Source organism: Electrophorus electricus, chromosome 10 (genome assembly GCF_041902795.1).
Source record: "Electrophorus electricus isolate QZ-2024a chromosome 10, ASM4190279v1, whole genome shotgun sequence".
In the NCBI taxonomy this organism is placed as follows: Eukaryota; Metazoa; Chordata; class Actinopteri; order Gymnotiformes; family Gymnotidae; genus Electrophorus; species Electrophorus electricus.
Window position 1 is genome coordinate 24,389,614 of NC_137506.1, and position 12,272 is coordinate 24,401,885.

Sequence of the window (12,272 nt, forward strand, 5' to 3'; positions counted from 1 at the left end):
ATTTTGTCACTATTTTTCAGTTTGAGTTTGCACACTCCATTCATGAAGGAGCAATTAGGTAGCATAATTAGGCTGTTTGCTTTGTGTGGTTCCAAAAACTGCATAAACCCTAGTATGGTTCGGGGAGGTTACAAACCAGGGCTGTGGAGGCTGCAGCAGGTGTGTAAGAGAGGTGCGTTGTTTTACACACGCACACATCCCCTTTCACCTAACGGTTGAACCACTGAGCTGTTACTGGAAAAACGTGGGAAAGTGGGTAACCTTCATACATTGTTCGGGGGGTTGGGCATGTACAAGGTCAGCCAAGGCAAACGTGCACCATGCTGCTGAAATAATAAGGCCTCTGTCTTGGGCACAGCACCTCTGCACCCTTCTCTGAGCTGCCCGGTTTGCTGCTTCTGCATGTCTGTGAAAGACATCAGGCTTCACCACATTGGCAGTAGGCCTTTCCTGGCTGATTGGGTCTCATGGAGTACTCTGCCAATCCTGGGGGGCAACTAGGGCAGATGTGGCTTTGAGATGTGTCATGTGTAACTTTGCTGGAGTCTGGTAGGACAAATTTTAGTATAGCTTGTGCATTGAGTTTCTTGGTCTCTGTCACAATTGCTTTAAGAAATCATTGTAATTCACTTTCTTACAGAGAGATTACATTTAGAGCATTTTAAAAGCATCATGTTTCTCTTAACTCTAATGGACCCTCTTTGAGCATATTAAATATTAAATGTCATTTTTGTGTGTGTGTGTGTGTGTGTGTGTGTGTGTGTGTGTGTGTGTGTGTGCGTGCGTGCGTGTGTGTAGACTGGGACATTAATTTCACTGATTGAACAGGTGGAAGAATCTGGAACTTCACTCAGGATCTGGAGTTAAGGGTTCCCATGCGAACAGTCAACATTTCAGTTTGTCACATACTTTGAGAACTTAATCAAAATAATCATATTTTGTTTATTTATGCCACATTTACTTTAAAGAATATAGGCTATATTTACATTCCCTGTCTGAAACTCTCATTTGTTTTTTGTGCAGCTGTGAAAGATTAATTTTTTTTGCTGCCATCATGACGTTCCTTCTTGACTCACAACAAAATATTGCAACATATTCATCATATTGAGTAAGTCTTGTTCCTTTCTCAATATGCCTGAACATGATCATAACAAAAGGTTGCACCATAAATCTGGTTTGGAACATTGGCTATCATGAGAGCACTCTAAATATCATTCAGTCCCAAATGGCACTCAGATAAAGGAAAATACTTAATTTTCTTCTCATAATTGGGGATGCCAGTGGGACACCATATTTTCAGGTGATCTGTATTGATCCAGAGGGACAGGTCACACAATTAAAGAGAAACTTCCATTTAGTTCTGCTTGCATAACCTGGGCTCAATTAGTCAGGACATGATCAGGGCCAGCATCCTTGTTCTCGTGGTCTCTCTGAGCACTGTTACTCTGTGGAAACTGAGAGCTCTCAGAAGGGAGCTATGGTTCTGTGTCATGAACCATGGGGTGTTGAGGATGCTGATTGTTTCATAGGTCAAATTTTGGTTACTGCATTTTATCAGCTGTGGGAACAAATGCTCTCAAGTTGTCTTGATATCTGTGCTAGTGTATATGGGGTTCTCTTAACCGTGCCTCCTCATGGCAGCAATAACAGTAATAAACATGGGAGAAGGTTGAGGTTTTTGGCAGAAACACAAATGGTGATTAGAGTTCCTATCTGGAAGCTCTCATACTAGTCTAGTAGATAAGCTGCAAGTTTTTTTGGTTTTCTCAAATAAATATTTCACTAAATCTGTTCATCATTATGGGCAATTGCTATATATCTAAATAGTATTACATATAAACAGTAATATCAAAAACTATTCATTAAAAGGTCCAATATAGAAATAAAATTGATTGCTTTTACTAATACTGACTCTTACTAACTGACACTACTAGTCAAAACACCACAGATCACTTGCACATTAATTGTTTCAAACTGTTTCACTGGAAATTACATTTTTAAGAGAATATCTATATAGGTCTGCAAAGGACCATATTCTGCTACCATCATTCCTGTGGCAAACACATTGTGTTGGCTACTCCAAGTTAACCAGGTGCACAGTGTGACTGCTCATTACACAGCACTTCTACAATTGTTAGCACAGCTGAAAACTTGTACTGATTGAAGAAGCAATAAAATTGTTCTTTAAAACATTCTTTAGGCTAGAGTAACTGTAGCGCCAGCATTTGTGGGTTCGATTATAGTCTGGAAAGAGCTAGGGGGGAAAAAAAAACATGAAATTCATGAGACTGTTTGTTATAGGTCTAGGCTCATATTGGGTCATATTGGGTTTAAACCTGAACAGAAAAGTATTTAAATGAGTAAGAGTGGGGGGAAGCAGAAAGGCTTGGTTAACCTGGGGAAGACACGCCGAGGAGGAATAAACCACACCCATGCATGGATGTTCAAGTTCAGCAATTATTTTCATTTGCTTTCACTCAAGCCACCAGACAGCTGCAGAAAGTCTTGTTGGTAGTGTGAACCCATTTCACTGATGGTTCCTGGGAAGCCTGGGCAGTGCCACAAAAAGGGATGGGGGGGGATTAAAGCAAAAAAGAAACCCATCTACCTCCCACCTCACACTCTAATGAGAAAAGGAAGAAAAAATGAACAGAAAGGAAATACAAAGTCAGGCACTTGCCCACTTACCTAGTGTGACTGACAGATCGTGCTTTGTGTAATGCAGTGTATGGGCACGTCCCATAGCACAGTACAATGCTCAAAGCATTTCACATATTGTAATATGGAAACAGTTAAACCTCTGCCAGGGTGTGTGTGTGTGTGGCTGTGTCACATTCGCAGAGTCACAGTTGCCTTTATCCTCCAAGTTCTGCATCTGTCCATGTGTCCCCAAATTCCCATTGGTCCACTGAAGTAATGCTCGAACCAATGGATCTTCTGCAACTCTAGAAATCGGTTACAGGAGAGAGAGAATAAAGAAATGCACCAAAGGATAAATCCATTTACCATAACACTATTCATGTTCTGTGAAATGTAAGACTGTTCCATGAAAGATACATTTCAATCTAAAAATACGATTATTTCATACTGATTTGTGCTGGTGTGCTTCCTGATGTAATATCTCCTGAATAGCAATAACATACCACACAGATCTTCCATTTCCTTTACCTTTTTACAAAAAGAATCTCATATTCTTATTTACATATATTGTAATGAGCCCCCCAACCCTTTGTGGCAGTGGTAGAGAGCTCATTCCATAAATATTCTTTGAAGGAATTTATTACATTCTGCACTATTTTAAACCAGTAGAACAACTCTGATCTGTTGAGTAAGTTTAGCAATATGCAGCATTGCTAGTCATGTCTAACGTCCATTAGGGACAGGCAGATGGACCAGTGATCTGAACATGTCTCCCTCAGGTGGTACAGGGCAGCTTCTTGAGTCATGCAAGGTAACTGAAAAAAACTTTTATGGCAGTGGGCTCGGCTGGACTGGTTGCTGGCTCACAGCAGCAATCAGTGATTATCCTGAGGAACAATGCAAACCTTTAATCCCTGAAGAATGTCAGCTGCTGTGATCTTTGATTTTGTTGCACTAACACATTCCCATTCAAAAGGCAGAGGCTCACTAGAGTTGCCAGGAGAGGAGTACTTGGGGCCTTTGGGTACTTAGTCTCCTGGGTTAATTTAATTTAATTCAAGAATAGAGAGCTAATTCGCAGTTACAATGATGTATTATTAATGTGGGAAATCCAGTGGTTTGGCTCTAACCCATGCTCATTATTAAAGGTTCTTACTGCATGGCCATGACCATAGTAAAAGAAGAAAGCCATGCAGTTTATGCTCCAGATATCTCAAGGTTTTTGCTCTTTTCCTGCTATTAATTATCAACCCTTCTCGTACTTAACTCCTTTAGATATTTGGTGTTTTGTTGCAGAGTTGTGTGTGTCAAAGAAGTCTGATATATTAAGATATAAACATTAGTTGTTGTGAATAGTATGACATTGATTTCATTTGGATCATAGCTCTGGTCGTAGTCTTTATTCTTATCCAAATCTGTTTGATTTGAGAATTAAGAATAAAGTCAATTTATTTAAATTATTCTTTATTATACACTGCCTGGCCAAAAAAAGGGTCACACACTAATATTTCGTTGGACCACCTTTTAGCTTTGATTCTGGCACGCATTCGCTGTGGCATCGTTTCCACAAGCTTCTGCAGTGTCACAGCATTTATTTCTGTCCAGAGTTGCATTAATTTTTCCCCAAGATCTTGTATTGATGATGGGAGATGTGGACCACTGTGCAAAGTCTTTTCCAGCATATCCCAAAGATTCTCAATGGGGTTCAGGTCTGGACTCTGTGGTGGCCAATCCATGTGTGAAAATGATGTCTCATACTCCCTGAACCACTCTTTCACAATTTGAATCCTGGTATTGTCATCTTGGAATATTCCCTTGCCATCAGGAAAAAAAAAAAAAATCCATTGATGGAATAACCTGGTCGTTCAGTATATTCAGGTAGTCAGCTGACCTCATTCTTTAGGCACATAATGTTGCTGAACCTAGACCTGACCAACTGCAGCAACCCCAGATCATAGCACTGCCCCCACAGGCTTGTACGGTAGGCACTAGGCATGATGGGTGCATCACTTCAGCCACCTCTCTTCTTACCCTGATGTACCCATCACTCTGGAACAGGGTAAATGTGGACTCATCAGACCACATGATTGCTCCATTGCTCCAGAGTCCAATCTTTATGCTCCCTAGCAAATTGAAGCCGTTTTTGCTGGTTAGCCTCACTGACAAGTGGTTTTCTACACAGCTGTTTAGTCCGAATCCCTTGAGTTCCCTTTGCATTGTGGAAATGCTCTTACTTTCACTATTAAACATATCCCTGAGTTCTACTGTTGTTTTTCTACGATTTGATTTCACCACATGTTTAAGTGATCGCTGATCACGATCATTCAAGATTTTTTTCTGACCACATTCCTTCCTTGAAGATGATGTTTCCCCACTGTCCTTCCACTTTTTAATAATGCGTTGGACATTTTAGTAGTTTCAGCAATCTCCTTAGATGTTTTCTCTGCTTGATGCATGGCAATAATTTGACCCCCTGAAACAGATTAACATCTTTTGCACAACCACAGGATGTCTTTCAACATGGTTGTTTAACAAATGTGAAGCTACTCACTGCATCAGTTAGGGCTAAATAACTTGTTGCCAGCTGAAACATAATAACCCATGCAGTAATTATCCGATGGAAGGCTCTTACCTATTTGCATATATTGATTCATTTCAATTTTCAATTAATATTCAATTAATATTTTATTTATTTATTTTATATTGTCAGATTTGTATCGATGGCCAGTTATTTATGCGGATGTACAGCTCTGTACATCTGTATATCTATCCTCAGGACAGATGCTATTAGAATGGGTGCAGTGTTGTAGCAAAGCTTTGGGCTTAGATTTTGGCTTAGGCATTTGTGGTCCAAACATCCACCCTTAAAAATCTTTATTCAGTTTGGGTTTAGTGAGGTTCACAGTTACAGTCCAGTCATCCACAGGCACTAGGGCATCCTGTGCCTACAGACCCACAGCGAGGTGGCGAGTGGCTGGCACAAGCTAGCACGGAACACTGATTTACTGTGTGCACTGGAATGGCAAGAATTTCCCTCTTCAAGGCCGATAACACTCCATAGCAGTTTTTCTTCAGCACACGGGGCAAAGCAGGGGGCAGATGGAATGCCTGGGTCTTGGGTCACTGCATGGGTCTTGAACTACAGTCAGTAAAGGAGGAAAAGGGCTTGTTGAAATATTTGGAGCCGCATTAAAGGTCTTAGTAGGAAGAAGATGTTGACTTATTGTAAACTGGTGGTTTGTGTTGAGGGTTTTTGAGGCCTTCTGTTGCTGGAAAGTATTTAATTATTGTAAAAGTATTATGACTTACTAGAACACATCCTGCTGCCTGCTGCATTTTTAATTGGATTAGAGAAACCCCATTTTTCTCTGTGAGTATATTTGTCAGATTTATGATTTTAATTTTAACTAGTTGGTTCCCATGAGTAGACCTCATCAGGGAACATTTCTAGTGGTAAGGATGCAATCAGAAAATTAGTGATAGACAAAAAATGTATTAGAAATCAAATTTATTATATCACTCACCCTATGTGGATCATGGTAAACCCGCTTCCATAGTGGATGAGTAATAATTGTATTACTAAAAGCTGATCAGCATTAAATGATGATGATGATGATGATGATGATGATTTTTTCAATTTCAGATGTTTTTAAAAAAAACTTTACAAATGCATGTGCACTTTTGACTAAACCTTGCATTTACGTTTTGTGCAATTATATCAATATTACTTCAGTTTTGGAAGTGTTTCAGTCAGATTCAGATTGTGAAAAGAAGCTTATCTTGAAGCATAGTCATTTTCAGGAGTTGGGCTGTGATCAGTTTTTCACAAGTAAAGGTTTTCGATTCTTCTGTGCCCTGTCCTTGTTGCCTTTGCAGCCTGTAAGCTGGAGTGACATGCCAGAGGAGTCCCACCACACTCGTCATCAGGGCCCAATGGGTGAAGGTAAGAAAAGTTTACTCTCAAAAACTAATCATGCACTGACTTTGACTTAATAATTATTCAGTAAACATTTCATGAGAGAGAGAGATATCCAGGGCATGAAAATTGGACAATTGATGATTATAACAACTCAGCTTTTGAATTGTGTGTACATTTAGTATAGTTCAAAGAGTTTTTATTAACACAGGCTCTTTGGTTCTGGATTTTATGATGGTTTTAGCTAGGCTTGAATCATCTGTGTAACAATTGCAGGAATGTCTGTGAATCAAGTTCAATTATTTTTATATGATTTGAGTGCACTGTACCTCTACAGACAGAGTGGAAATATTTAGTAATGGATAAACCAAACCTTCATATGGATTGTAATTTGACAATCCTGAATTTTTTTGTGTGGGTTTCTTGTATTTGGCTGGCAAATTGTGCTTGTCACCCTGTCTGAAGAATGCTGGTATGGCAGTGGTTCTCTTACCTTTTGTCACATAATAGTCAACAAAGTTGGGTCTGGGGAGAGGAAGCAAGAGCCATACCCCCTTCTGTCCAACAATATTCCCTAAAGTGCTTTTCAGGATTACTGTGTTCTCTGGCTGTATTTGAGTCCTTTTTGTTAGAAGCTCATCTTTCACTGTTTTCAGACCTGAACCTTGAGGAACTAAAAGCTTCCTTCAGCACCATGTCCGGTTTCATCAGACTGTGTACCTAGATGAATAGATGACCGGTTGAGAGAGGAAATGGGAATTGTGGTTTGTTTGGGGTTTTTTTTTGTTTTGTTTTGTTTTTTTGTTTTTGTTTTTGTTTTTGTTTTCCAAAAAATGGTCAGTGCCATGGAAAAAAAAGAAATGCAGACATTTTCAAGAAGTGGAAATGCCTCAGGTTGAGGTGACCAGTACTGAAGGGTCACATATTAGGCTGCTGCCCTGGGGTACTCTTTTGATCCTTTTGATCATCCATCAGTCCCGTGTATTTTGTCTGTTTTAGGTACTTATATGTGGTTTCCCTTTATAATATGTTTAGTGTATTAGTCCACTTTGATCAATATGCATAAATTGGTCAGTAGTGCTTTGTACTTTGACAGTGCCAAAAGAAGGACTGTATACAACTAATGTGCTTGACTATCAGTCTAAATGAAATCCGTTCCCTTTGACCTTTTGAGGAATTTGTTTGGGCTTGTAGAATTTACTGACCCAAATGAATGTATAAAGTTTAGGGGTCTAACTCAGTTGATGTCTCCAGAAGCATCTCTCAGTATTCCAGACCTCTAGGCACCAGAAAACTTGATTGGAATGACCGAGCTCTAGATGATGATGATGATAATGATGATGCTGATGTTGCTAGAGTGATAAGGATCCAGAGCCCTTTTGGTTCTTTCACTATGTTCCCTGCCCCAGGGCATCTGCAGAGTCAGTGCTTAGGGTAGCTGAATATCTCTCCCATTCAACTGTGGCCTGAGAAGAATAGCATCTGCCATGCATGAATGCTGCAGCCTAGCAAAGACGAAGAGTGTGTTGCCTTATCTGTCTTTGTGGTCCATTGAAAGTGGGTTTGGGACAGGAATTTACTGTCTTTTTACTGCAGTACTGCAAGCCCCACCTCATTCTACCCCTCTCTCGGAGAACTCCGTATTTTCTCAATGACTTCATGTTACAATACTTCCTTTTCCAAATCTCTTCCAGTGGATTAAACCGATTAGCCTTTGACTTTCTGTGGCCCCATTGCACTTTTGTTAGGATCTTCTAATTATTGCACAGTGAAAGACCTATTGATGATGATGATGATGATGATGATGATGATTGGAAGGGGGCAACTATTGTGAACATTAGCTTAATGAGGCAGACCATGTAGCCATGGAGATTTGCTCCAACTATCTCTTGTTAACTTGTGGCAAAGAGTGGCTGTTCATGTCTTAACCCAGTTGAGGGGAAGTTTCTAAAGCTTTGTTTCAGGCTAACCCTTCTCCGTTTCAGGCAGTTCCATTGTAGACTAACCCTTCTCCATATTGGACTGTTCCATTTCGGGCTATCCCCTCTACAATGTCTGCTTATTCGAATTCCACACCCTGCCCTAGTGCACAGAGTATGCTGTCATCTGGGCTACACTCCACGCTGACATGCTAACAAGGTCACAGGCTCCACTTTGGATTTTCAGCCTCAATGCTGAAGTTTACAATGAGCTTACACCTCCGACATGCCTCCAGACAGATGGCCTGTGTTGGGAGGAAATGGAGACTTGAATAGAGGCACTTTAGAAGTGGCCAAGGAGGGATCTCTATAATGGCATTGGGTTAATTGGCTCTGTTGACTCCTGCTGTTCTATGGAAAGCTTGGATGACTGTGGAGATCAAATGTTTATGCAAAGGTTTCAGAAAAGTAGCTGCAGCAAGCCTTTTGATGTGTGGACTATTGAGAGTTCATTGTTCCCCTTGTGTTTTTATGAGATCATCCAAATAAACTTGAGACTTTTCACTAGTTGAATCTGTTTATACTGCAAAGTAAATATGTTGGGTCTCATCTTCCTATTTGATTTGACAAAACTGCATGGAAAGTTTCAGATGCTGATCTCCATTGCCCTGCCTGTGTGGGTTTTTTTGTTTGTTTGTTTGTTTGTTTGTTTCCCCCCCCCCCCCTTTCTTCATTATTGCCACAGTGAATTTTTTTTAAGTTGAATATTCATTGTGATCTGTCTTCAGCTTATGGCTATCAACATATTTCATGCATTGCAGAGACCGTTTTCCACACTGAAGCCTGTAATATCTCCAAATTATAAGCCAGAAGTGGAGAAATGTAAATACTTGTATGGAATGCATCATAAAATAGCATTTTTAGAGCTATGATCTTGATGTGATGGTCTATGAACTCAGCTGGTCCTGGGTCTTTTGAAGAGAGTGAGACTCTGCTGTAGTTGTAGGAACATATGGCATGCATGTGGAATGGAATGCTCAAACCAGTTGTTTTAACTTCTGTGCATTTGTTACAGTGGTCTGTGATAAATGTTCAGTGAGTTTAAACCAGTGTCCAGCATCCCGGTTATCTAAAATGTTGGCTTGAATTGTGTTTATTCCTTGCTGGTAGATATTTGTGTTTGCTAAACTCTGGAGTAATGACTACTAATTTGGTTTTTAAAAAAGTGCAAGTGATAGAATGTGTCTTCTTCAGAGATCATAAGCTACCATGTGGGTGTTTGTGCTTCCTGCTTCCTGGAAAGGTCATTAGTTATAGTCGCAAGATAAGGAACATTTTAATTTCTTTGTCCTTTATACATTCGAGAACCCTATAGTGGCTGGGCTTTATGGTGGGTGGTGAGAACCCTGTAGTGGCTGGGCTTTATGGTGGGTGGGTGTGGGAGAGGTCTGCTTTTTTTTTCCCCCCCTCCGGATATAAATTTAAATGTGAATAAGTCTGTCTTAACACAATAAAAGATCCCATGTTGCCTGCTAAAAGATCATGGTGACTCCTGCACAGAATTGATGCTATAAAAGTGACAACACATAAAAAGTTGTAACTGCCAAATTAGATGCTTCCTCTGGTTTGTCTGCCTCCAGTGTGAGAGGCAGAAATAAATGGAGTATTTTTAGTGGTTAATTAGGAAAAGCAAATTACTTTAAAGAGAAGAGAAATAACTAGTGGGAAATTGACTGTGGATTTGTCTGCGTCTCCATACAAAACTAGCTTTCTCTATAGAGCAAGACACTTAGTGAAACCATTCTAAAGTTTCAGATGCTTAGCATTTGGCTCAATGAAGGAAAAGGAAATTTCCATAATACCTTGTGTCTACCCTCTCCTAATAAACAGCATAGAAATATGGGCAATACTCTAACACAACATTCCTTATGTGATGTTTGTGTGTCTAGGTCCTAACATTTCTTTATTTGACATAACTAGTGCCATGAAAGAATGAGAGTGTGATTTGCCCTGGTAAACAGTACTGACCCTGGGTCCTCTCTCTCTCTCTCTCTTCCCCCTCAGTAGCAATGGTTGGAGTGAAACTGGCAACAGTCGCTTACAGACCAGCACTACTAGGGAGGTGGGCCTGACATATGATGTCATTGAGGACATTATGAAAGCCAACTGTTCTCTGCCAGAGCCGCCCCACTTGCTTCTGTGTTGCCTCTGTCTGTGGTCTACAAGGAAGAAATTTGCATGAGGCCAAAGCCCTGGCCTCAAATTTCCCTGCAACACGTGTTAACACTGGCAAAGAAGAAAGGGCAGCAAAACAACATATTTGAAAACAAGGCATATTCTGTGGAAATGCATTTGAACATTTTGCACTTCTCCCAAGCTGCAACCACTATGGAGATGCATTTCTATTGGTGCAGCAAATTTGGCCTCACTGGTTAAAATTCCTAGGCATCTAAAGCACAGATGTGTCCAACTGCTGCTGTTTTTGTGGTTTTATGGCCTGACTTTGTAGGATTGTCAGAGGATGAATCTGCGGAGTGACGTTGATGGTGAGTGGCATTATGGAGGCTGTTTTAATAGTTTGCTAAGGGAGTGTCTTCATTTGCAGGGGAGTGGCACTGCCTCCTCTATCAACACGCATTAGTCAGATTGGAGCTTGTGTCCTGAAGTTTGGAAGGTGACTGGTAAGAGACAGAAGCTTTCAGAGGAAGGACGTGTCTTTTCACTTTACAGGAATCTATTTTGTCACCATTCATAATGGCTGACACCTAGGTTGTTGAGTTAAAGCTATTCAGCTCATTGCCCTGCCAGGTTTGTAATTTTTTTTTTTCTAAGCTTTTGTAGATTTTTCAGCACATTCATTTTCATGTATAAGACTAAGAGGATTTATCTGCTTTTTGTCAATTTTACACACACGTGTGTGTGTGTGTGTGTGTGTGTGTGTGTGTGTGTGTGTGTGTGTGTGTGTGTGTGTGTGTGTGTGTGTGTGTGTGTGTGTGTGTGTGTGTGTGTGTGTGTATATATGTATATGTTTACTGTAAGATTTTCCTACCTAAACATTATTTCAAACAAAACATTGTTGTATGCTAAAGCAATAAGCGAAAGTTGATTTGATCATGTGACTGTAGTTTTGGGCAAGCATTATCAAGCAATGAACATTTTTGGCCTCTTGGGGATCACTTGTGGTGTTCCTGTCCAGGAACTATATGGTAACTGCTTTGACTGTGTTGCAGTTGCAGGCAAGAGGAAAGGCAGCCTTCAGGTGTAGGTGACATTTGCATCCGGTCAAGTCTGAAGCTAATTTTCAGCTGCCTAACTAGGAATTATCCTGGAGAAAGCCATACTTTTTGACATTTAACATTCAGGAAGTGCTCTTGTTGTGCAGCAAATGTTGTAAGTAATCAGACCTGTAAAATGGCTAACTTGATCATGGCAATAGAATAGGTTATGATGGCAAAGTAATTACTTCTTCTGTTGAAGATCTGGCATTGAGGTTACTTTTTTCTGTGGGAACACTGGGAGTTGCAGTTTTCAGAAAAAAATAACCTGTGCTTAAATATATGCTACACCTTCATTATGTTGCATTATAATGTACATGCTTTTCACATTGTCTGCAAACTTCTCAGTTAAAGTGGTTGAGCCTGAAGTAAAGGGGTACAATTTTTTATTTTTTTTCCCCCTTCAAACTTCCACACATAAAACCTGGTGTTCTTTTTGTATAGGCCTGCTTTGGTTTGAAGATGCTACATTGTACCTGGAAAAAATATCTAATTTTATAGGTTTCATTTGAACATGAATAT

General features: G+C 40.1%; 1 protein-coding gene across 9 annotated transcripts in view; it reads left to right on the plus strand.

The window, feature by feature from the left end:
* Positions 1-12,272, plus strand: part of LOC113571348 (pleckstrin homology domain-containing family G member 3) — a 37,166-nt gene that overhangs the window by 2,419 nt on the left and 22,475 nt on the right. For 5 of the 9 annotated variants that reach the window (XM_081721903.1, XM_027000222.3, XM_027000223.3 and 2 more), the window contains one exon: positions 6,517-6,583. In XM_081721903.1, coding sequence (XP_081578029.1) covers positions 6,517-6,583 — 67 coding nt within the window. Of the gene's footprint in view, positions 1-798; positions 863-1,021; positions 1,109-1,135; positions 6,011-6,516; positions 6,584-10,629; positions 11,022-12,272 lie in introns of those variants that run through there. The other 4 variants (XM_081721900.1, XM_081721901.1, XM_027000227.3 and 1 more) reach the window with 4 other exon arrangements.